The sequence below is a fragment of the Epinephelus lanceolatus genome, chromosome 11, assembly GCF_041903045.1.
Source record: "Epinephelus lanceolatus isolate andai-2023 chromosome 11, ASM4190304v1, whole genome shotgun sequence".
NCBI classification, from domain to species: Eukaryota; Metazoa; Chordata; class Actinopteri; order Perciformes; family Serranidae; genus Epinephelus; species Epinephelus lanceolatus.
The window spans coordinates 33,018,201-33,044,181 of NC_135744.1; the positions used below are offsets into that span (position 1 = coordinate 33,018,201).

The 25,981-nt window shown below is 43.2% G+C and overlaps 3 protein-coding genes across 4 annotated transcripts; 2 read left to right on the forward strand and 1 right to left on the reverse strand.

Moving 5' to 3' along the window:
* Positions 1-3,215: 3,215 nt before the first annotated feature.
* On the forward strand, positions 3,216-7,704 carry LOC117261387 (uncharacterized). The gene is made up of 2 exons (XM_033633793.2): positions 3,216-4,288; positions 5,773-7,704. The coding sequence occupies exons 1-2, from the start codon at positions 3,859-3,861 to the stop codon at positions 7,500-7,502; spliced, it is 2,160 nt and encodes a 719-aa protein (XP_033489684.1). The 5' UTR covers positions 3,216-3,858; the 3' UTR covers positions 7,503-7,704.
* A 562-nt stretch (positions 7,705-8,266) lies between these two features.
* Positions 8,267-19,669, forward strand: dpp3 (dipeptidyl-peptidase 3). 2 transcript variants are annotated; one of them, XM_033633815.2, is made up of 19 exons: positions 8,267-8,464; positions 10,167-10,331; positions 10,472-10,616; positions 10,758-10,847; positions 11,038-11,175; positions 11,499-11,573; positions 11,830-11,920; positions 12,202-12,332; positions 13,555-13,685; positions 13,825-13,883; positions 14,091-14,285; positions 14,427-14,539; positions 14,642-14,734; positions 14,833-14,895; positions 14,980-15,104; positions 15,672-15,792; positions 16,091-16,270; positions 17,552-17,714; positions 18,692-19,669. In XM_033633815.2, the coding sequence occupies exons 1-19, from the start codon at positions 8,319-8,321 to the stop codon at positions 18,832-18,834; spliced, it is 2,367 nt and encodes a 788-aa protein (XP_033489706.2). In that variant the 5' UTR covers positions 8,267-8,318; the 3' UTR covers positions 18,835-19,669. The 2 variants fall into 2 exon arrangements, with proteins under 2 accessions (XP_033489706.2, XP_033489712.2); XM_033633821.2 differs by lacking the exon at positions 8,267-8,464 and adding an exon at positions 8,679-8,758.
* A 1,197-nt stretch (positions 19,670-20,866) lies between these two features.
* LOC117265203 (uncharacterized) lies at positions 20,867-24,934 on the reverse strand. The gene is made up of 6 exons (XM_033639570.2): positions 24,800-24,934; positions 24,005-24,205; positions 23,775-23,895; positions 23,211-23,283; positions 22,939-23,030; positions 20,867-22,520 (listed from the first exon to the last, which is right to left on the reverse strand). Exons 2-6 carry the CDS (start codon positions 24,203-24,205, stop codon positions 21,211-21,213), a joined length of 1,797 nt encoding a protein of 598 aa, XP_033495461.1. The 5' UTR covers positions 24,800-24,934; the 3' UTR covers positions 20,867-21,210.
* Between the last annotated feature and the right edge of the window lie 1,047 nt (positions 24,935-25,981).

Genomic DNA, 25,981 nt, shown 5'->3' on the forward strand with positions numbered 1-25,981 from the left:
CATGAACATCCAAAACTGAGACATCTTAAATATGAAATAAGGAAAAGTATAATAGTTAAGTTTTAAATGGTCAATGCATCTGCCCCCTCTCTATGACACCCTGCCCTCGAATGTGGCTGTTTGTAAACACTATCCAACATGGTTGGACGACATGTTGTACAAACCACTCTTTTCTAGCGCAGCCCAGCCGTTTGTCTAGTTAAATACACATCACATTTTTCCTCAGTGAGGGAAAAGGGCCTTGAGTGTATATTCAAGTGTTATCAATCCAGATACCAGAGCTTCAGTGGCCACCAAAGAACATCAAATCAAGAACAGCTATGCAGCTGCTAAAAAATAGAATTAGTGGTTGAAGTGAAACAGAGAAGTTTTGGAGCTGGAAGGTACAGTTCAGCTGCTTGGAAGAAAGAGGCTGAGAATGTATCAGAGCCAGTAATGATATGTGGCAAGTGGCTAGGAGTCAAGGAGGTAGATGGTAGGCTGTGACCTAGGAGGCGGGGAATATAGAATCAAGAAATCTGTGTGTTCCATTAAAGGTCTTTGGGCTGGGAGATAGAGCGGATTGGAGGTACTGTAAGTGGATTAATGTGGACGGGGGGAATTGAGAGTGCAGGACTATGGAAAGGAGAAGTTTTGTCTGTTCTATCAATTACATTTCTGGAATGTGTCTCTGGGGGCGTGGCAGTCTGAGCGGGAGGAGGGTCAACCAGGCTGAATGATAGAATAAACAGACCAAGAGTGGGAGGTTTGGGGCAAAAAGAGACCAAATAATGAGAGCTAAAGAGAAGAGGGGGAGAGGGGCAGCAGCGGGGAGAAGATAAGGAAAGGGAGGAGAGCAAGAGGATACAAGACAGGAGAGGAGGGACAAGGGGGATGAAAGAATAATAAGGAAAGGAAGAGAGGAGACAGGGGAGAGGAGGATGGGGGTAGTCCAAGAAAAAGAAAAAGAAAATCAGAGGATAACAGGCGGAGGATGGAGGAGGAGAGGAGGAGGGGGAACAAGACCAAAAGGCTCTTTAGGTTCTCCAGGATCCTGAGGTTTTATGTTTGCACTCTGTCTAGTTCCGATGGTCGTTACATAACTGGAAAAAAGACTACTGAATAGTTTGAATGTATATATTCTGTCTGCCAAAACCAACAAGCCGCAGCCAGCAGATGCATCTGGCGTACACAGAGAGAATACAGGCCTCGGACACACGTTGACTGCGGCTAATAACCGATTCAACTGCACATACAGCATGACTTTTCCATCTCATCATCCTGTGTTAAAAAGCTAAAGCAGCACATTATAATGACATCAAGCTGCCCTAAATTCTATTGTGGCAGGTCACACTTTCCACACAGAAAATGTGATGAGCGTTTATGTGGAGGACTATTGTTTGCCCGAGCACTTTCCCACTTATGTTGCTTGATTGTTCAGCAATTTGGCTTGTTTGTGTGTGGTAGGCCTTGATTTACAGTCTTTCACCCAGGAGTTTGTCTCATAGCAGTTTTAAATCTGTATCATTCACATCAGGGCTTAAATCCCCTCACAGCTATGGGCCTCATTTAAATGTTTAGTGAGTAGGATTTAGGGGGATATATTGGTGGAAATGGAATATCATATAATAAGTATGTTTTCTTTAGGGTCTAATCACCTGAACATAAGAACATTGTTTTTGTTACCTCAGAATAAGCTGGTTTTTTCTACATAGGGAGCAGGTCCTCGTCCATGGAGATTGCCATGTTGCACCGCCATGTTTTTACAGTAGCCCAACAAACCAAACACTGGCTCTAGATAGGGCCATTCACACGTTTTTGCATCAGCCACCACAGACAGCGGCTCCTTCATGACCAGAACATAAGAAAAATGCTGATTTTTTTAACATAAAACCTCTTTATTCAGTGTTTTTATGGGTTTAAATCACCAGATGTGTTTGTTTTGGAGAGAAATGGACCTCTGTGGATAATCTGGCTACTGTTAAAAACCTCCTGACCGTCTAGATCTTAAGTTATCCACGAAAAAAGGTGAGCACATATTAACTGTACTGTTTGCAACATGCTGAACAGCAAAGGAGAAACATTGATTGTACCTGTGCAGATTATTTAAAGCCTCCTAAACAATGAGCAGTGAAGGAATTCTAACCCCAAGAAGTTTCAGCTGGTTGCATCTGCATTCCTCACCACTAGATGCCACTAAAACCCCTAAATCTTACACACTGTTCCTTTAATATTCTTCGGCTTTGCTCACAGCATAGCTTCAAGGAAGAAGAAAAGGATTTTAAAGGATTTTATTTTTCTTTGGAAAACCCAAACTCAGCCTTTTGACTTTGCAGCAGGGGTACCATTCATGGCGGGCGGATCATGTGACAGCAGTGGAGGTACCCCCAGTCTACACTCATGCTCCCCAGCTACCGAGAGGTCAGGCTGATGCACATCTGGCATTTCCTGTTTCCTCTCCTCCATATGCCCCCGAGTTGTAGCCACACACACACACACACACACACACACACACACATTCTCACACACACTGAGGAGCCCTAACACTGAGACATCTGTGCCCATATGAAATTATTGTATAACAGCATAAGAATGAACCCACTCACACAAATATGCAAAGACCAACAGGTATTCCTGTTCCATACTCAAATGTTTCCATTGGACTGTAAAAACTTCCAGCTGGTGGGGACTTGGTAGAAAAAGAGAAGAAGGGGTGGTGGCAGAGGAGAGAAAATAGAAGAGTGAGGGAGATGAAGAATGAGATTAGGAAAATAAATATAGAGACACAAGAACAATGAGAGGCTGACAAAGACAGCAGAAGGTGGAAGAGAAAAAGGAGAGGAGGAGGAGAAGAAGAAGAAGAAGAAGGGGGGAGACGATCTGTGCATCTCACAGAGCTGACAAACACTTTCCACTCCTGTGGATGCTGTGCAGCATGCACGACTTGAAGGCTAAGTGTGTGTGTGTTTATATGAGAGTGCACGTGTGAGTCTAAAGCCATAGGCAGGATGGGGGGACAGAATGGTGCCGTATGGTTTTCATAACTCTCTGAGGGTTTTCAATTCTGCTACCCCCCCCACCACCCAACACACCAACCCGTCAACCCCTCCAGCCTTCCCTTATACACTCACACATTTTACCAGCCCCCTCTTCCAAAAAACACACAATTCTTTTTCCTCTACGTAGCCTCCCCCCCTTTCCACCCTCCCCCATCTTTCTCTCTTTCTGAGGTTCAGTCTGCGAAGCCAACTTTGCAGAGGCAAGAGAGCCCCGGCAGGATCAGATACAGGAGAGGGTTTCTGCCACTGAAATTCATCACATTCATATACGGACTCTATTTAACTCATTTGGACTCAACTGAAGAGCAGATTGCTCCATTCAACATTTGTGAACCCTGGACTCTACTGGTACTTCACTGGACTTTATTTTGGACTGTACTGGACCCAACTGGACTTTCTAAGGGATTTCACTGGACTGCATTGGTTTCTATTAGTTTTGTATAGGATCTGGTAAAAATCTGCTTTACTGTGCCAGCAGTGCTGAAAATTTGCTGATGAATGAATTTTGACGGATTCTACACTGCAGGGCTATTTGTTTAATTTGTTTGGGCAATCCAAGGTAAATTAAGATAATCCAATGTCAGTGGTAGAGTTATCTGTCTCAGATTACTTTGAGTAAAAGATCAATCAGACCGGATTTATTGTTTAAACACACAAAAATCTGGTTTGGCAATCAGACCGGATTAGATTAATTGAGGTGGGTGGATCTCGGTCAGGTTTGTTTGAACAGGAGGTCAAAAAAATAGTTATCTTCCTTTTATTAGGGTTATTTATTTTGGCTGCAAGGTCAAAGTTTGAATGCTGGCCTAGTTTAAACCTCATGTCTTGGTGGAGGATGCAAACGACCATCAGGAGCAGTAGCAGCTGCAGCAGCATGAGTCTCCTGTGTGTCCTGTGGCTGCTGATGGTCTGTCTGGCTCCTGGAAGCCGAGGCCAGAGGCTGAAGGAGTCAGACGGGGCGCAGCCAGCAGCCAGGGCTCAGCTGGCGGAGAGAGACGCGCTCTGCCACCCGGAGGGATGCTACGCTGTCTTCCTCCAGAAGAGAAGCTTCAGGGAGGCTGGGCGGAGCTGCCGGGAGCGAGGTGGGACCCTGGCAACGATGCACACCCACGAGGCAGCGGGTGTGGTCCATGAGCTGCTGTCGGCCATCGAGGGGACCAGGTCAAGGCTTCGCCTATGGATCGGGCTGCATAGACCACCACGCCAGTGCTCATCCACACGACCACTAAGAGGATTCGTCTGGGTCACAGGCAAAGTCTCACCTTTTTGACATTTGACCCTTCAGTGTTCTTAAAATTAACCTTCTTCACTGTAGCACCCATTTTGTTGGCTTTTAGTAACTAAACTCAGACAAAATATCCCCAAATAAGGAAAGGTACATAATGGTACCTTTTTTCTTGCAATTAAACTTTAAAGTTTAAAGTTCCCTCTTGATTCTGGCAGTGTTTGAGCCTGACATAAACACAATTAAATCAACTAGTGCTAGATGTTTAAGCCACTAGATACATCTTAGATGAACACATGTGGACCTGTGTAAACTTTCATAAACTTTTTCCCAAACTAAACTCTCTTAAATCAGTTTGATTCAGTATTTACAGCCACTGGGCCTACTTCAAATTGCTTCTTCCACACATGCATATCAGCTGTATCAAGAGCTGATGAATCACTTTCAGATTTTGCTATTAAAGCATTGTGCTTTGTCTGACCTCTCCGTCAGACTCTGGTACCTGGGCCAGCCTCCACAGCTCTGCGCTGACTGCATGTTTATTACATTAGCTACTTTTGTTTCACAGAGACAGAGCTGGCGCGACAGGGGAAGTCCAATCCATCTTTTGACATCGCTGTTACCCCTCAACCTGATTTAGTCATTACATAAACCTCGTTCACTAAAAGCCAGATTGTTTTTTTATCACTCAAAATGTCTGCCTTGGTCTTGATTTAGAACAGACATTACATTTTCAAGAGTTATGTGGCCAGCTTTGTTTTGTTTTTTTTCCCCATCTGTCATAATTTAAAGGGTTGGTTTACCCAAATTACAAAAATAGTCCTAATATGTTTCTCATTTATTCCTGGTTAAAGATAGTTTTGGTTTTATTAAACTCAGTTTGATAGAAAGATTTCTGATGAAGTATGTGAAGAAAAGTTTGTTTGTGGTGCTCACAGCACTGAAAAAATATGTTAATAAAAGTGCAACCCATCTGTATAATTACAACCCAGATCTTCTAATGTGGTAAAACCAGCTTTGTGTTGAGTTTTGGTGCAGCTACAGCATATTATAGTATACTATACAGGCTTATAGTATACTACTACTAACAGGAAAATCTTACAATCTGAATTGTATTGCAGTGAATATATGGGTGAGGTAAATCAGGTGTTTTCAAGGGCCATATGTGTGGAATTTGAAAATGTTTGACGTTGGCGGCTCCTAGTGGTGCTATTAAAAAAGACAATGGGGCAGACCGCAGTGCAAGCTGCTATAAACACCAAACCTCACTGAGCCAACCCAGAAACAATGACAGTTAATGGGGTTACCCATATATTTGCATTAAAAATTCTTAACATAGTAGCTTTAGTCATTATCTTAAGGGTTAACAATTTAAGTGTGTTGTATAAATCTGAAAAAGCAAATTAAATACTGCAAAATAAATTGCATATACTTAGAAATAATAGACAGACACTAAAAGAGAGAATTTCTAATTTAACTGACCTAGTCCTCATTTTTGTTTTCCAACAGGAGACCAGGACGGCCAGTTCATCAACTGGCTCCGTGAAGACACCCCTGGGACTTGTGCGGCCCCTCGCTGTGTGGCCATGACCGTCCACACTTCTGAGAGTGGACGTGAGAACAACGACAATTTCCGGTGGCTGGACGGCTCCTGTGCACTGCCCTTGGATGGATATGTTTGCCAGTACAACTACAAAGGAATGTGCGTACCACTTAAGGATGAGGGCAGTGGTCCAGCTATTTACACCACCCCATTTCACCTCGTCAGCACACTGCTGACCCATGTGCCTTATGGGTCTGTAGCGGCTCTACCATGCCCTGCAGGCGGCTCAGACCCAGAGGATCCTGCTGAGCAGACAGTGCTGTGCATGGAGAGAGATGACGAGACGGTGGGCTGGTCCAGGGATGCCCCTCTCTGCTCGTCTGGGGCATCTCCAAAGAACCAGGACTGGTGCAGTGGGGACCATGGCTGTGAGCAGTACTGTCAGAACACAGACACAGATTACTACTGTTACTGCTCAGAGGGTTTTACGATAGATGAGGACGGATACAGCTGCAAGCCTGATCCCCTGACACAAACTGACACCCCTGAACTGTCCGCTGACTCAGCTGGTCCCACTGAGGAGTCCCAAATAAAAGAGATCTGTGTAGAGATGGGGTGTGAGTACGACTGTGTGGAGACACAGCGGGGCATCCGCTGCACATGTCCCCCGGGCTACCAGATGGGTCCAGATGGCCGCAAATGTTCTGATGTAGACGAGTGTCAACAACAACCATGCCTGCAACTCTGCGTCAACATCCCAGGCACCTTCCACTGCACCTGCCACTCTGGGTACCAGCCAGATGATGAGGGCGAGTGCGTGGACATAGATGAGTGCCTCGATGAAGCCAGCTGTGAAGGCACTTGTGAAAACACAGTGGGGTCCTTCACATGCTTGTGTAACCCAGGGTATGAGTCAGGCAGCGGAGGAGAGTGTGTGGATATAGATGAGTGTGTGGGGGAGTCGCCCTGTCAGCAGCAGTGTCTCAACTACATGGGAGGGTACCAGTGTTACTGTGACAATGGTTATGACCTGCAGTCAGATGGACTTACCTGCCAGCCTTCGCCTGATGATGAAGAATATTCCACTCTGACCCCTTACCCCAGTGACTCTGCTCACATACCCGGCTTGGACCCTGATCATGATAATCCCTGGTCCACCTCTTTCACCCCGGACCCAAACTTTGAAGCTGACACTAACTTTGATGTTGACTGGCTGACAGAGGCCCCTGAGGTACTCTCCCCTGACATGGGTCATGGGTCAGACAATCACCTGAACCAATGGGATGCCCTATCACCAAAGCGATATCAGACAACCCCACCTCCAGCACAAAAAGACAACACAGGCAATGAAATTGACAATGAGGCTGAAGCTAGAGAAGCTAGTGACGGGGCTGATGTTGAAACTGCTGTTGGGACCAGGGATGGGGATGGGTCTAAGATGGAAAACACAGAGGGTGTCAGTGGCACGGTGGAGGCAGACGCTGGATCTGATGATGGTAAACGAAAGCATGACAAGAGCTGGCTGCTGGTGGCCCTGCTGGTGCCTCTGTGTGTGTTCCTCGTAGTGATGCTGGCTCTGGGGATCGTCTACTGCACCAGCTGTGCTGTGGACAAGAGCCTGAGCTTCTCAAACTGCTATCGCTGGATACTCCCTACGACGCCTCCTGACAGGAGGGATGGCAAAACCCAAGCATGAACTCTAAAATAAACAAACACGCACACAGATGTGTTGAAGGCCTGGGGCTGATCACTAAATCCACCTTTCGGATATAGCACAGCTGAGCGGCCCTCCCATTCATCAAGCAAAACTTAATAGGCTACTTTCTGTTGCACAACCCTTGTAAATATTTCACTTTCTCATCATGTTTTTTTAGAATTCAATAAAATCAATAAACTGATGAAATACTGTGTGGTTTGTAAGCCTGTCCAGCTCATAATGTGTGTGTGGAAAGCAGTGTTGGGAGGGTTACTTTTGAAATGTAATAGGTTACACATTACAGTGAATGAACAAATGTAATGTAACTATTTAAATTACTTCATTAAAGTAATGTAACTTATCACATTTGATTACTCTTTTGGTTATTTTTCAAATTAATATGTTAAAGTGGGCGATAAAGCTGAAAAATTAAAATAGGCTATGCCAAAAGAAGACATTGTGCATGGCAAAAAGATGCGGCACAACAAAATGAATATTATATCCTGCATATAAACGTTTTACGAAAAGAATATATGCAGATGTTACTCCAACATTTTGTAACTGATTGCAATTACATTTATTTGTAATTGTAACCAGTTACACCCAAATACTGTTGGATAGAATGAATGGGTAAACACATATTAAAGGCTTTGGTGAGCAAAACAGGGAGTGGGGGAGGGTATGGAGGAGGAGTCATATGCTGGTGGGGGGGGGTCATCATGTGTACATGTGGTGTCACCTTAAGTTGTCACGAATTTCGGTTGTGTGACCACTCTGCCAGGGTTATAACCGTTGTACACTGTGTACCGGGACCGAATGATGTTGAGATGTCTCCGATTATGGAAAAGGAATCCGACGAGGATGGGATTCGAACCCACGCGTGCAGAGCACAATGGATTAGCAGTCCATCGCCTTAACCACTCGGCCACCTCGTCATGTGTTCCTACGAGGTTGAGATATTGGTAATTATTTATACATATTATTGTGTTTTATCATCTTTTGTGTGGTGTTATTGTGTGTTTGTTTTAGGTGTTCGGATATCGTGTTTTTTGTACGTTCACCCTTGGTCTGAAAATTACGACGTGAAGCTCATGGAAAAGTTCTGCGCAGCTACTTCTTGATTGGCTAGTTTTTCCATCAACCACAATTTAGAGCCTCTGATTGGCTGAGGGGCGGGTCTTACGTTGAATGAATACAGGAAGTGTACAGCGTGAGACTGCACTTTGACGTTCGCCGGAGCTGTTGAAGAGAATAAGGTAACAAGCAGTTGAGTTAGTATCCATCTTTATAGCTCTTTGGATTCACGGTATAGTGGCTAATCATACACGGAAATAGGTCGGGTAGTATTTGCGAAGCACTGTTGTGCGCACAGAAGTTTTGGGCGTGTGTTTAATTTGCTCCAAGCACTTAGCAGCCGGCTTAGCATGCATGCTAGGAGCTAACAGTCATGGTAACACTGAGTTAGCTGTTTGCAGTGGCCTGAGGACGAAACATATTTCCACTATTTACTTACACATGTAGTTGAGTGTTGCCCTGCCGTTAGTAGGTTGCTGATTTTTAAAGAGATTTAAAGCATGTTGCCGCTGGTTTAAATATGCTTGAGTATAATTAACGTTATTAGTTTTATTTGAAAGTGAAAGAAATCTGCCTGCAGTAACGTTAACGTTAATTACAACTGATTGGTTCCTGTTGACTCTGCGCCATGGTCAGCTATGATAGGTCAAGGTTCACCAGCTGCTCGTCTCATAAACTTGAAATTGGATATGATTTAAATAAACTTTTACCTTTGTCCACATCCTAGGCTTAACTTTTACTTTTAACTTACCCCATTAAACTGTAACAGTATCTTCCATTATACTACACACCACCTAACCACGTTTACCTCTTCAGAAGAAAGTACATTAAAAAATCCCCAAAATAATTAACAGTAGACTCAATGTTGAATCAATATTAGTGCTTTGACAATTGTGGTTCATAGAGAGGAACTTAATAAAAAATCACCTTGATAAAACATAAACAATGGGGTGAAGTTTTGCTGCTTTTCTCTCATATATCATTGTAAATCGAATAACACTGGGATTTTTGGCTGTGAGTCGGACAAAACAAGTAATTTAAAGACCTCTCCTAGATTTCCAGAAAACTGATGCAGTCATTCACAATATTTCATAGACTAGACAATAGTATGAATTATTAACTGTTTAATCAGTAAGGTAAATAAGCTATAGTGGCAGCACTAGTATTGTGTAAAATGACTTTTAAGAAGTATACTATAGGCTATATTCTTTATACAAGAATCATACATAGCAAAACCAAGCTGCTGATTTTATAATATGAAATAAAGACAACTTTTACTGTTAACCAGTATGTTAGTACAACTGTTGGAAAATTGCTTTATTTGTTTGTACAATACACAAGCTGCTTAACTTGTCCGAAGTAAAGACAGGTGTGCAAATACTCCCTAGAGCTCATGGTTATCTTAAAAAAAAAAAAAGCAGCCAATCCTGTCTGTTCTAACTTGCAATTTCACTTTTTTCTCTGCTCTGCTAATCTCTTTACTACCTCTGCTCTCTCATTTCTTTCTCATCCCATTTACATTCTCTTGCTCCCCTTTCCCTACCTCATGTATCTCTCTTTTCCCACTTCCCTTCCCCTCTCGCAATTCAGTTCCTCATCATCCTCGGCAGTGTTAAACCTCAGACTAAAGATGGTGGACTCCCAGTACTACCTTCCAAATGACATCGGTGTCTCTGCTCTCGACTGTGGCGAGGCCTTCCGTTTGCTTTCACCTCAGGAGAAGATGTACGCCCACTACATGTCACGAGCCGCTTGGTATGTTACTCATCTCAGCATGCAGCAAGTTCAGTATTAAAATCAAGAAATAAGAAATTTCTCACCTCAATGAAAACTTGAAACTTATGTTGATGGAGGAACTGAAACCCTGCTGACCAAAAAAACATCTGCTGTTTTAGGTATGGTGGTCTGGCAGTGCTGCTGCAGACGTCCCCAGAGTCAGCAAACATCTTTGTCTTGCTGCAGAGAATCTTCAAGAAGCAGACGCCTGCACAGCTGGAGCAGGTCGCCACAGCAGCTGGACTCAGCTCTGAGGAATACCAGGTACACAGTTGGCTGTTTTTGGTGCTGTCCTGACACGCCCTTTTACACACATTCACAACTGTAAACACATGTTAAGATGTTTATTATGCTATACACAGAATGAAAACCTTTTTTGTTGTATTTCTTGTGCTTGATATTTAGGCATTCTTGGTGTATGCAGCTGGTCTGTATGCCAACATGGGAAACTACAAGTCTTTTGGAGACACCAAGTTCATCCCAAATCTACCCAAGGTAAAAATTCAGTTCAGCTGCTTTGTAAACAGTCACTTACAGGGGGGTGGAGACAACAAGATGAACACCTGTATCATGTAATGCAATCCAATACAATAGCGCCTTAAAATATGGACTCAAGAAGTTGAATCAACAGTTGTCAGACTGTGACATACTTCGAGCTGTCTGCATCTGTTAAATGTCCACACAGGACAAGCTAGAAGCTCTGGTGAAGGCCAGCCAGGCGTTTCAGGAGCAGCCCGCTGAGATGGAGGCTCTGTGGGACAGCTGCTCGTGTCCCCTGTACTCCCTGGAAGACAGACAGAAACAGCTGGGGCTGGGAGACAAGGTGGGATCTTGTATCATTTAATGCAGAGTTCAGGCAAACAGTTTTGTCTGGTAATGTTTAATTAAACATCCATCATGTTGTCAGGAGTGGATAGATTTGATAAATGTAAAAGGAGATTTCTCATTCTGCATCTTAAGCACTATTAGGAAGTCAAATATTCTGCAGTGTGGTGTCTTTAGATTGGCTGCAAACAACGCCATTTGCCATTTTAGGAAGCCACTGAACCCCAAACTTCCAGTGGGTTCTTCAGTCAACATTTGTCACTGTAAGCCTCATAAGAAAATCCATGGCTCATAAAGCAATTCTGCTTTCCTTTTCTTCAGGGCATTACCACCTACTTCTCAGGAAACTGCTGCCTGGAGGATGCTGAGCTGGCTCAGAAGTTCCTTGACTCAAAAGTAAGTAATATTCTTATATCCGTTGTCATCTCCCCAGTCTCTTGTAATACCCTGTACTTTCTTTTCTTCTGTACTCCATTCTGACACCTCCATTCTTTTCCTTGTGTCACTCAATTTACTTTTTTCTTAATCCTCTTTCACCTCTGACCTCCATTTTGACAGTTCATCCTGTCTCTCTGTCTTTGCTCACTCCTTAATGTATCTTTCAGTCTGATTCGGCTTATTCTTAGCTGTGTTCTTGTGGTTTTATCTCCAGAAACTCTCAGCTTACAACACCCGACTGTTTAAGAGGGAAAATGGAGGTAAAGCCTGCTATGAGGTGCGCCTGGCTTCAGCTGTGCAGAAAGGTCAGAGCTACAGTCTTACACGAGAACCTAAATAAGATTTATACACATTCGCAACATTCGTCAAGCATACAGCACTTGTAACAGATTTGGCATAGAGAATGTGATACATATCACATGTTCATATAGACTTCAAGTTATGCTACAGACATTCTAGCTTGTGAGCTCAAACACATTATGATTGCCAGCAAGTTGATATGAAGAGATTTCTTTTGTGTAACTAATGTTGTTAATGATGCTACACAGGCATTTAAAGCAAAGAAATGTACACTACTGTTTCACAGACTGCGCAGTGGAGGGGGAATGCGAGTCATGCTGCGGCAGCTTCAACTTTGAAGACAAAGAGTTCACTGTGAAGAGGGGAGACTATGCTCCTGTCATGGAGAAGGTCGCTTATTACCTTAAGAAAGCACAGGTGAGAGCGAGGGATACGAAGTGGGTTATAGTCAGTGTTCAGACGGTATTGTTTCAGCTGTTTGGAACCACAATCAGAACAAAATCATTAAATATCAAGTTGATTGAGCAATACAAAGTTATTAATATTGCTGTTAAACATGGAGAACTGCTTTTGTTAAATTGTTGGAGTTGATAGAACAAGTTCAGTGCCCATTCAGTTGTGCCTGTGCAGAAGAGGCCGATAGCTTGGCCTCCAGTATTGCTGCTTCTATCTTTCTTGAGAACCGCTCATCCAAACATTTTCACACTTGACACTGATAGTGTTTATGCCCTGAGCAACACACCTGCCATAATGTATTTGCTTTCCCTATCAATGCTAGATTTGCTAACAACTTGCTATTTTGAGCAAGGGTAATTCCTGTAACAAAAATGCTGATTCCAAAAGTTAAGTTTCCGTTTTTGCACAAGAGAAGCAGATGTTTGTGAGTGTGAGTGAAAACACACTTTTAGACCCAGCACAATAAACGGTTAAGTTTCACTCTCATTGTGCTAGATGCTCTGCTGCTCCATCTGTGCCCAGAGTACACTCTGCGCTCCAACAGCACTCCTAATGAACGGTCCAGCTCCAAAAATAGAAATTTCACAATGTGGCGCTAGATGTTTTATTTGTGACGGGCCACCACAAATAAATGAAAGTGGTTTGCTATAATGTACCATCTCCAGTCTCTCTTATTTTCATCTGCTGTTGGATATACTAAAGCAAGCAACAGAGTGCAAGCTTTGGCAGTTAAACAGTTAATGGGGGTCCATAGTCAATCCACTACACAGTGTGTACATAACACACTACTGATAAATATGTCCCATAGATCTCAAGAGCTTGCACTTGACGTTACACTTCCTCTGCAATATACCAGCCAAGTGTGAATTTGATCAGATGAATGGTTGTCAGACAAATTGGAAGACAAACAGAGACTCCCTCCATTTTAGTTAGATATCAGCAGCCACACTACTGAGAGTAAAAGAACCAGGAGGACTAGAATGACAAGCAATATCAAAATTGCATCTTAAAATAAAAGCACTGAGCTTTGGCAAATATAACACAAAGAGGAGGTAAGAATGCACAGATAGATAGTTCCCTTTAGTTGTGTAAAAGTAATTGAATGAGTTGATAACCTAAAAATAATCCTCCTGCCCAACTCCACTCTTATACTTCTTCTTCTGTTGTCAAATAATGAACACAGGCCTATGCTGCCAATGAGAACCAGAAAAAGATGCTCGAGGAGTACATCCGCAGCTTCACCTTTGGCTCAATTGAGGCCCATAAAGAGGGCTCACGCTACTGGATCAAAGACAAGGGACCAATTGTTGAGAGGTGAGCCCACCGAATATCAAATCATGGTAACCTTGAATGTTATCTGATATATGAAAGACACAGAACAAATGTGTAGCTGTGGTCATGCTACTCTTGTGTAATAATCTCTCTCTCTCTGTTCCTTCACTCCTTGTCTCAGTTATATAGGTTTCATAGAGAGCTACAGAGACCCATTTGGCTCCAGAGGAGAGTTTGAAGGTAACTAACATGGTGATTTAAGAACAATGATATCAACATGTTTATTGGTATACAAGAAGGCAGCCTGTGTGTGAATGAGTGTGTGTGTGTGTGTGTGTTAAAATATCTGGCATAATAGTAGGGTTTATATTGCTGTCCTTTCTTCAGGATAAGTCAGACATTGTTTTCTATCACTTCCTAACTCCGGGGTTGTGACGTCACTTTTAGGTTTCATTGCGGTTGTGAACAAGGCCATGAGTAAGCGCTTTGCCAAACTGGTGAGCTCTGCAGAAGTCTTGCTCCCTGAGCTGCCCTGGCCGAGGGAGTTTGAGAAGGACACTTTCCTCAAACCCGACTTCACCTCGCTGGATGTTCTCACCTTCGCTGGCAGTGGAATTCCAGCTGGCATCAACATCCCCAACTGTATGTACGCCACTGGGAGATGGTTTTAAACTACACGCTACTGTGTCACATAACTTCGTTCACTTGGTTTAAGTTTGAAATGCTTTTGTCTGGCACACAGTGTTATACTTAAAAACAGTGTTTGTGTGTTTTTGTGTGTAGATGATGACATCAGACAGTCGGAGGGCTTTAAAAACGTGTCACTAGGCAACGTGCTGGCTGTAGCTTATGCTACGCAAAAAGAGAAGCTCACCTTCCTGGAGGAGGAGGACAAGGTAACTCATGCAGCGTCCTGATTCTCTCACACATCAGATCTTCTCTCTCACACACTCCCATAATTATACATCCTCTTGTCTGTGCATGTGTGTGCACACTAGGACTTGTTTATCAAGTGGAAGGGCCCATCATTTGAGGTACAGGTTGGACTACATGAGCTGCTGGGCCATGGGAGCGGCAAGCTGTTTGTCCAGGTCAGTTTAATATAAAGTCACTGACATTGGATTAAAGAGTAATCAGTGAGGAAATAAAATCTGATTTTGGGTTTGTTTTGCTCCATCTCTTCCCACAGGATGACAACGGCAAGTTCAACTTTGACCAGAGTAAAGTAACCAACCCAGAGACTGGCGAACCTGTGAGTCTGTTTGTGTGTACCCCTTTTGTTAACTCTGACAAAAATAGTAACTAATTATGCGAGTGTGTATTTTTGTTTTTTTAGGTGTCCAGTTGGTATCGGGGCAGCGAGACATGGGACAGTAAATTCTCCACCATTGCTTCCTCTTACGAAGAATGCCGCGCTGAGTGTGTGGGACTCTATCTGTGTCTCAACAAGGAAGTGCTCAGGTATGTCATCTTTTGCTCATTGTTTATTGCTTTTCATTAGATATATGCATGTTACACATATCCATGTAACCCCTGATCCTCCTCCATGGTTTGATGTTGGAGTTGGAATTGACTTTTGACTGTCAAAAGCAAGCGAAACAAAGACTGGTCACGTTAGTTGTAGCGTCCAAATCCTGTAAATCCCCAGAATGCTCTGGCAAGAGAACATTTAGTGAATATGGGTCACAAGCAGGAGACATAAAAAAATCAGGAGGTGTATTTAAGTGTGTCAGTTGTTTACCCAAGGAGAGTGCATATTATCAGTTTGTTTGGGAGCCTTTAAGAGCTGTTTGGATCAATACCTCTGGTTTGCTCTGTGCAGGGGATGCTATGTTATTATTCATGTCACAAACAGTCTCACACTTTATTGATGACCTTTTGGGGGAAAATAATTAATCCCATCATGTTATTTAGGCTGTTCTAAAGAAAATAACTGGAATGGTGTAGTTATTATTTCTGGTATAGCCCAGTGTAGCTGATGGCTATGTGGGCGGCTAGCATGCTAACTGTGGAGTAACTTTGTTTCAGTATTTTTGGCCACGAGGGCCAGGATGCGGAGGACGTGGTGTATGTCAACTGGCTGAGCATGGTCAGAGCTGGACTGCTGGGCCTGGAGTTCTACACACCTGAGAGCAAGAGCTGGAGACAGGTAATCTGTCTGTCTGCCTACAAGTTACTTTTTTCCCATAACATGCCGTCTCTCCCACTCTTTACATTTTACTTTCTTTAATATAGAACTGGAGAGATACGTATTTTTAAGCGAACAGTGTTTATGAGACAAGTCAGCATACCGACTATTAGGCATGTGTTTCTTACGACCTGTCTGGCTCAGTTTTCTAGTTTTATAGTACAGCTTACACTCAGTCTGTCTCTGTTTATACGAGTGTCAGGAGATGTATACAGTGTGTGTCATATAAATGTGTGTGTGTGTGTCTGTGTGTCCGTAGGCACACATGCAGGCTCGTTTTGTGATCCTGCGTGTTCTGCTGGAGGCCGGGGAGGGCCTGGTGGGCCTGGAGGAAGTGACGGGACAGGACGGCAAGCCTGACGCTCGAATCACACTGGACAGAAGCAAGATCCACACTGTGGGCAAGAATGCCATCCACAGGTTCCTCCGTAAACTGCAGGTAACCTAATTTCACACAGACAGCAGGTCTTAAATGACAAATTAAACATAATGAAGAAAATGCAATGAATCCTGAAAAGACTTAGAGTTGTGTGCATATGCGTCTACATGTGCAAACCAAATGTGGGTGCATTAAAATAACTATTTTATAGTACCATTAGTGGTCAAAAACCTCACAGATGCCTCCTTTGAATTGTCTATAAATCAGTCTAAAGGAAATTAATCTGCAAAAATTAGGATTATTGAGTAATTGATTAACTTTCAAAGCAAAAATTCTAAGAGACATCGCTAGTTCTGGCTTTGCAAATGTGAATATTTGCTGGTTTTATTTGTCTTCTATTATAGTAAACTCAGTGTATTTGGGTTTTGGATTGTTGGTCAGACAAAACAAATAATTGCCTCCAAGAGCAAAGAACGACAAATTACCGAGTGCTCACAGGTGAGAGGTAGTGGACTCCAGATGAGTGCCAGGTGCTCTTGAAGTTGAAAATAGTCAATTATAGAAAAACAAAAAAGCACAAAGCTTGCTTCAGGCACACCGACAGAGCCAAGGATATTATAAAATGCCTTTATTAATTAGGGCATGTCAATATAAAATAACTACGAAACGCCGACCGGTTTCGACCACACAGGGTCTTCGTCAGGGCGTGAAAGAGACAAACCTAATAATTGCCTCCGCCACGGAGGTTATGTTTTCGCTGGTATTTGTCTGTTTGTCTGCAAAATAACTCGATTGTCAACCTTTCCTGAAAATTTCATCAAAATCCGTTTAGAACTTTTCAAGTTATTTTGGAGACAAACAGACCAACGCTGGCAAAAACATAACCTCCTTGGTGGAGGTAATAATTGTTAGCAGCAGCTTTTATTACAATAAATGAAGTAATAATAAATAAAATTAAGCTACAGAATAAAAAATCCAACCAACTAGGTTTTCAGGTTGCGATATTGTCTTAAATGTTTGCTTAAATTTTATTTAGACACTTTATTTGTTAAAAATGTTTTTTAATATGTCGTGCGACTCTAGTATGGCAATGCTACATGGTAATCATATTGGGTATGATTGTTAGTCTTCACTGTATTACCCAATAACCTGGGAGCTTTCCTGTCTACTAGTACTACTCATCTCCTTTTATTTTATTTGTACTAACATGATATAAAGGAATTATGACCCCTTGATGGTTGTGTACTGCTGTGTACTGCAGTTCTGTTTGCCTGTCCCTTAACAAATGATCATGCTTAATTTTACTCAACCTGTTGCTAACCTGATTTTGCCGTTCTGTAGGTCTTAAAGGCCACAGCAGATGTGGAAGGAGGCAGGGCTCTTTATGACACTTACTCCACTGTCAGCGACAGCGGTGCTCACAACTTCTTGCGTCTCCGGGAGACGGTGCTGCTGAGGAAGGAAGCTCGTAAGATGTTTGTCCAGGCCAACACCAGGGTCAATGGTATGTACCTGAATCTGTGCTTGTCATGGGGGTTCACCCATGTTTATTAACACAGATGCAGACCTCTCACATCTGTCTTTATTCTGCCGTTGATTTCACTGCATTGCAACATTACTGTCACTTGTTAATATAATGGAAATATATTTGTCCTGATTCTTTCCCATGAACAGAACGGTTAAGTGCAGCACACACCGCCACCATATGCCGCACGTCAAAACGCCCACTTCCATTATATTCTATGAACAAACCCACACCCTCGCTGGCCGCCGCGCCGCACCACTCTGCTTCAGCCCACTGCTCTATTTCCAGCGCGGCCGCTGCTGCGAGAAAAGCCTTTTATGTATGTCTCGGCCGCCATAGTATCAACTCCAGCTTTCAAAGGGGTATCTGGATGCTGAACGTTATTAAGTTTTTCAAATTTTTAATAAGACAATTTTGATAAGAAACTCACCCGTGAAATCTAAGTAGTTTTTCCTCTACTTCTTCTGTTACTAGCAGTTGACAACCGTTGGCAACTAGTGTAGGTACAGCAACCTAGCGGGCTGGGGTGGAAAATACTCTTTAGTGTCGACGGTGGCGCTGCGCGCCGCTGCCAGTGTGTGTTGGGGGGCGGCACTTGACGGCCACAGCGCCGCACCGGCAGCAGTGTGTGTTGCACTTAATGTGACCGGACCTTTTAGAGTGTGGCTGTTCCAAACAGCTGTGAAAACTTGGTTAATCTTTTTTTAGTCTTAAGTATCATTTCGAGTGGCATTTAAAAAAGTCTTAAATCTAACTTGTCTGCAGGAGCCCAGCCTGATAATTAGCTGTTAAAAAATCACAACAATAAAAAGCATTCAAAAGACATTGAACATAGCATTGAAACATTTTACTGAAATGTTTTGTAGTTGTGATTGTACGTGCGTAGAAGCACTTGTAGACTCTTCCACTGACAGAGGCGATTATTCAGTTGGTGTCATACTCTGTGTGGTTTCCAGGGGACAGCGTCGAGCTGATCGAATACGAAGGCAGCGCAGCAGGTTTGATTCGCTCCTTCACCGAGCGCTTCCAAGACGACGCAGAGCAGCTGGAGGCCAATCTCTTGGAGCTGAACAAAAGAGACTCTCCCTGCTGGTGCTGATGGATAGATGGATAATCTGCTCCATGGGCTTCAAAAATACCAACTGTAATCTTTTTTTCTTTTTTTACAGTATACAAAAGTAAATTGATTCTTAATGGATGTTAAAACACAAAACTGCATAATAATCCAAATCCTTTTACTATAGACTTCTGAAGAGACTAAATTAAAGTTTCATACAGTACAATAAAGCCATAAGACTAGAACAGATCTGCCAAAGACACCAGCCACAGTTTTTCTAGCCACGACTCAGATCCAGGGTCAGGTGCTGTCTTTGATAACACAATCAAACACAAATAAATGAGCTGATACAGCATTATCACTCTTTTAATAGCATGTAGGACACATTTTTCTGATAAGACGTGCTGAGAACTGTCCTTTAGACTAATGCTGGCTGATGATGAGAGCAGTTCTTAGGTATAAATGTGTAAGTGACTGCAGGTAGGTTTTACTTTGCAGTCATGGCAGGGTCAGAATTTGGCTATAAATCTTCACAAATGACTGAGACATGTTTTGTCCGTACGTAAAATGATTTCCATGAATTGATTTTTACAAAATTATTCGACCTTTACAGTAAGTTGAATGCTTGTCCAGCCTTGGTGTTGATGGCAATATGACAGGTTAAGACTGTTAACTAGCTGTCATTGCAGCTCAGTGTTGACTATAAGGCAAATTATACTTAGTGGTTTGTTTGTTTTCTTGCCCATGTTTGGTATAAAGAAGTCATGGCTTATTACTTGACTGTATAAAATATTGCTGTGTCTGGGAGGCCTAAAAGAAAAGCTGTATGCAAGAAATGTGGTGTTGAATCTGCACAAATAAAACTTGTTTGATAAGATCTTGGTGGTATTTTCTTCAACCAAAACCATTACAGAGTCACTAATTTCACTTTTATGAAATTCACCCACAATCTGAGATGGACTTTCAATATACACTCACTGGCCACTTTATTAGGTACACCATGCAAGTACGTGGTTAGGCTACCTTCTGCCTTTATAACTGACTTAATTCTTGGTGGCATAGATCCAACAAGGCGCTGGAAACATTCCTCAGAGATGTTGGTCCATATTGACATGATAGCATCACACAGCTGCTGCAGATTTGTTGGCTGCACACCCATGATGGTAAATGGTAAATGGACCTGCATTTGTATAGCGCCTTTCTAGTCATCTAGTGACCACTCAAAGCGCTTTTTACACTACGAGTCACGTTCACCCATTCACACACACATTCATACACTGGTGGCCGAGGCTACCATACAAGGTGCCACCTGCTACTCAGTTTTAACACACTCACACACCAATGGAACAGCCATCGGGAGCAATTTGGGGTTCAGTATCTTGCTTAAGGATACTTAGACATGCAGCCTGGAGGAGCCTGGGATCGAACCACTGATCTTTCGATTGGTGGACGACCTGCTCTACCTCCGAGCCTCCCGTTCCGTTCTCCTTTTCTATAAACCCTAGAGATGGTTGTGCATGAAAATCCCAGTAGTTCAGCAGTTTCTGAAATTCTAACAACCATGCCATGTTCAAAGACACTTAAATCACCTTTCTTCCCCACTCTGATGCTCGGTCTGAACTTCAGCAGGTCGCCTTGACCATGTCTACATGCGTAAATGCATTGAGTTGCTGCCACGTGATTAACTGATAAGATACTTGCATTGACACGCAGTTGAACAGGTGTACCTAATAAAGTGGCCGGTGAGTGTATTTAAATAACATTAGAAACAGACCAGATGTTTGATGTCAGGCTTCATTTCATCCACAAAGAACCAGAATAATGTCACCACGAGAACCCCTAAATACTGGGGGCTTTTCAGGTGATTTTTAAGTGTTAACATCACCCTATTTTATGTTTATTTGTTCTACAGTTGATTTACTCCTACAGCGTTGATGAAAAGGTAGATTGCAATGCCTAGTGGAAGCCAGCTTAACAGCAGTTCCTGTTTATCACTGCCTTATAATTGTAATAAGGTAATTTTATTTGTACCTTCAATGCAGAAAAGGGCAAGTAAAGGACAACTTAACTCAAGAAAGTTTCAAGAGTTTAATATTCAGAAAATACCAAAAGGAAACAAATGGCTCCGTGTCAGGTAGGAAATCAGTGAGAAGAAATAGAGGTATGCTTTACAAAATGGATGGCAATAGAGCACGATAAAAGGTGAACACAACTTGCAGATAAAACGTGCAAAACTACCAGTATTGCCATTAAAATCTTTGGTTTTGTAAAACTTATTTAAGTTTTGCCTTATTCTATAAATCATTTCAGGGTGAGACCCTGGGATGCTGTCACCATATCTACATTTAGTAATTCTACACAGTGCTTCGTAACAGTGGAACATGATGTTATCCAGTTATATTTGATGGTGTTTGTTCGCTAGAGGCTCGTACGGATGTGCTGTTTTTGTGGTAAAGGAGGTGGAGTCTCTGCTGACCCCTCAAGGCTGCTGAAGGAACTGCAGCTGTCCGTGTCATTTAGAGAAGCAGCGTTCATTTCTAAAACCAGACCCATTTCCTCCTCTTCTGTCTCTTTGCGCAGTTCCTCATTTGTGTCATCTTCATCTTTCTCTGTACCTGATCCCTCCTCCTCTTCATCCTCCTCCTCCTCTTCATCCTCCCTCTCTGATCTTGGCTGATCTGGTCTTGAAAAAGGAACAGGTATTTGATAGGCCTGCTCTGCCAGCTGAGGGAAGGCTGGAGAGGTGAAGGGAGAGAGCGAGAATGGGATCTTAGGGGAGGGAGACGGGGACTGGTAAGGTGAAAGAGAGGGTGAAGCGCTGGGTGAGTCATACGGAGACAGAGAAAGGGGAGCTCTGGGAGAAGCACATGGGGACTGATAAGGCGAGAGAGAGGGAGAAGGACCAGGAGAGTCATCAGGGGAGAGGAATGGAGATACTTTGGGGAAAAGGGGAGGAGCCGTGGGAGAAACAGATGGGGAGAGGTATGGAGAGAGTGAGGGACAAAGGGAGGAATTGACCATTGCAGAGGGCTGCATGTAGTCTGAGTCGTCTGGGAGATCCTCCATTTCTGCCAGTAGTTGCTCTGTAGCCTCCTCTTCCCTGACTCCAGCCTCCATCGGTATTTGGCACTCCTCCTGCAGCTGGAAGTCAGCAGCTGCTGACAGAGGCTGAACTTGGGCCTCAATGGGGGTGACCTGACTTGGGTTCTCACCTTGTAAATGACCTTTACTGGGATCCGCGGTTCCTTGTCCCTGTTTCTGGGCTTTACATTTTTTTCTTCTGGTTTTTGGCATTAGAGGCGGTGGAGGAGGAGGAGCGAGCGGGGGCGCCAGCAGGGTCGACGACTCGGTGGAAACCCGAACCTTGAGGCTGCGTTTGAACATGCGCTGTCTGGACAAAGGGGCCTGGAACTGCAGGAAAAGGGGGTTGATGAAACAGAGGGCGCCCTGGCCGGAGCCACAGTCCAGCTCTCTTGGGCTGCGTGTCGTGATTGGACAAAACTCATGGAACAGGGTGGGATTGGAACCAGCGGTGTCTGATTCAGCAGCTGTCTTGAGCTGGTTGTCTGAGTTGGATTGGGGAGTTGAATTAGGCTGAGCTGCGGAGCTTGTCTGTGAGGCAGCAGTGGCCGGGGCTGAGGGTATAGCATCTGGCTTCTTCTCCTTGTCCGTCTGGGGCTTGGGTGCCTCCCGTGGCCCACGGACGTTTAGGTGGGAACTCCAGAACTCTATAAAACACAATGTTTTTTCATTATAGTCAAACCTGCTGGTCAGTTCCTGCTCTGCCTTTGTAATCTTGACAATTTCATACACTGTATGAACATTTTACACGGTACAGTGTGTCTAGACTCTAGCCTGATTGTTTTTTGTTCTTGCTTTCTGTTTAATATTTCATATGAAAAAGTAATTTTTAAAGAGTATTTTATATACATTGTTGATTTTACTAGAAACCATCAGTCTGTGTCTACTCATTTATCCTTCGGTGGTCAGAGGGAAAAATAACCTGCACATTAATGTTTCCAGTGTTTATGTTTGCTACCCTGCAGCTTTGGAGGCAATTACTGTGTGTATAGTATGTGTGCAATAAATCCTCCAAGGCCCATATATCTGAGGTTGAGGTTACAAAATAGACTTGTGTTCACCTACCTATTCCCATATGTGAGATGGACTCCAGCTCTTTGTGTGATGTTGCCCTTGCAATAGCTTCAGGAAGCTCCAGAGGGAAGCATAATACATCTCTGACACACAGAGAATATGTAACATTAATGAGTTCTTGCAGATCAATAAATATTGACAGTGATCAATGTAGAAAAATAGGAAAAACTGATGATGGCATATTGTGGAAGGCGTGAAGGTGAGGAAAAGAAACAAATGGCAAACAGCTGAAGGAAATGAGAGCCAGGAGGAAAGGGTTTTACCTGCTGACACAGTAGAAGGAAATGAGTCTTGGGAGATCTGGAAAGCTGATGGCTGAAGTCTCCAGAGACAGAGCTGGGGGGGAGGAAAATTCAAAGGTGCAGGGATTTTTGGAGGAGGAGAACAGTGGTTAGAAGTAATCTTGTGTAAATAATGTGTAACACTGGAACATAACTGTGGTTAAGGACCATACCAGTAGTTCTGTCATTTTGTAAAGCCTACACATGGTTTTTGAATTGATTTCCTGCACTCCAGAGACTTGCAGGGAAACCAGGAACAGTTACACTTACTTTATGACATGGTAATACCTTAGAGCATACATGAGGAGTTGTCAATGGACTGAAATAAGCACAGTAATGAATTTAAATGCTCTGTTTGCAGCTTTGTCTCTTTGGAAATCTAATTGTCGTATACTATTTTAAATAAGTATTCCACAACTAGCCGCTCAATCAGACAGGATCTTGATTTGTGAGCACACAAGTATGACCGTACATGGCAGATTTAGTCTTGCTGGCTAAGTGTTTGGGGTCAGACAGAGAAATAACATTTAAAAACTCATGTCATACTCTTGCTTGAGTGTTCCTCCCTGATGCCAAACTGCTGAACGAAGGACGGCACACTGTCGTCTGCCAAGCGGACACACAGCACGTTTCTCTGGGACGTGCGAGACTTGCGCACCAGGAAGCTCTGCAGGACAACACAACTGATTACTGAGTGCACGTGTGAGTGTGTAGGACATGGAAAGAGAAGACAAGAGATGTACTGTGGTGACACTAAGTGTGTGTGTGGCTCTGACCCCAGGAGGCTCCCTCTGCAGTATGTGCAGTGCAGTGGCAGCATTGATGGACAGCTGAAGCCACACTGGGACTGTGAGCAGCAGACGGTCCAGTATGCTGATGTTTTTCAGAGAGCCCTGTCCTCTTTGATGCCCTGCGAACTTGCGCTCTGATGGCTGGGTGGGCTCTGGGAAATCATACAGCGGCTCTTCTTGTGCCATCTACACACACACACACACACACACACACACAAGAAAAGTACACCCATGGTAAGTGTCCTGCCACTTATCGTCCCATGGTGTATGCATACTGCAAGTGGTTATTATCTCCCTGTGCGGCGCTCCTTCACAACAGAAGATGGTTGGGATGCCTTCTCACACACACACACACACACACACACACACACACACACCTGCCTAATAAATCTGCCTGGATTGGGACAGCAAGTCCAGACTTGGTAAATTGCAGCAGCTCAGATAGATCTTAAATAAAGTAGGAAGCTACTGGAAACACACGTTTAAAATGTTGACACACACACACACGCCACAGATGGTGAGGTAACATTCAATATCAAAAATAAGCACTCAGTTTTATTCTTAGTTTGAGGTTATTATTTTTGAACATATCCAACAGGTCTGTCAATCTCACCGCAGCCTACATGTCAACATCTGTCTGGATCTGCAGCGCGCATTCCTGTGAAACTTGCACATTTCCTCCTCAAATGATGATACACACCCAGTCTTCCTCATGTACAATTACACAACTTGTGATTACTGCGCCATGCTAACTTAAACATCACCAGGCTGGTTGTTTACCTCTTTGCCCCGATCCTTCTTTATTTGTCCCCTCCGGCTCCACTTTATGTTGGCATGCTCCCTGTTCTTCCATCTACTTCACAGCGATGAAAACTCCACTTCCCTTCCACTTTGGCCTGTCATGACGTGTGTTCCTAGGTCCCGAGATATCTCTGGTCTTTGGCTCCTCCTCCTCCCCTCCCACCTGATCTCACCTGAGAGGAAACATGTGATCTGAATGCCACAAGCCGCACGGGCCGCACGGGCCACTACTACAGTCACGTGTCGAAACGGAACTATGAGTAACCTATTGTAGTTATACCTAACTATGGCCATAATAATCCTGGAGGACATATACAGATATTTCACTAAGGTACTGTTCTTTACCTGTCAGAAGAGTGAGGAAGAGTTGTTTTGTATGCCCTTTCTTTTTTTACAACTCTTTTTATTGGGGTTTTCAAAGTTAAACAACCTGTGGCAGTAGTATAAAAGTGGAAATAGAATTTTTAGTACAAAAATATAACAAATACTCAGCAAGTCAAAAATAAAAAGAGGTGGTTATTTAAAATAAAAAATAAAAATATTTAAAATATATTATTGTATCACTCTATTTATCATTCTAACCACAACAATAGAAAAAGAAAATAAATAGATGAATAGTTCTATAAAAAAAGAAGAAGAAAAGAAGGATGTCAGATTGACCATGTTTTGTGTCATTGTCTATAAAGGGATGCCAGATCTGGTAGAATTCGTTTTCACGCCCTCTTAAGGAGAATTTAATCTTTTCCAAATGCAGGTGGTGGATCACATCCTTCAGGGCAGAATGGGCAGGAGCCCGTGTTTGCTTCCAGTTTAAAAATATCAATCTACATGCTAGTAGGGTTACAAATAAACAAATAACATCATATTATGTTGGGAGCTGGTTATCACAAGAGAGAACCAAAGAGTGCCGTCAGTGGATCAGGATCCACAGGTCTAGTCCATGTCTAGCACAAACTGAGGAAGAATGTATCAGTAATTAGAATTTTTACCCCGTCTGAAGCCACAAATATTTTTTCTCAGGCCTCCCCTGAGTGACTGGTGGAAAATGCATGACCTTCCCTCCACCATAAATTAGTTATTACATTTTTATAACTTACCCCGATGACTTGAAGACAAAATCCTGGAGTTGAAAAATGTCTCTGTTTTTCATTCTAGTCGTGC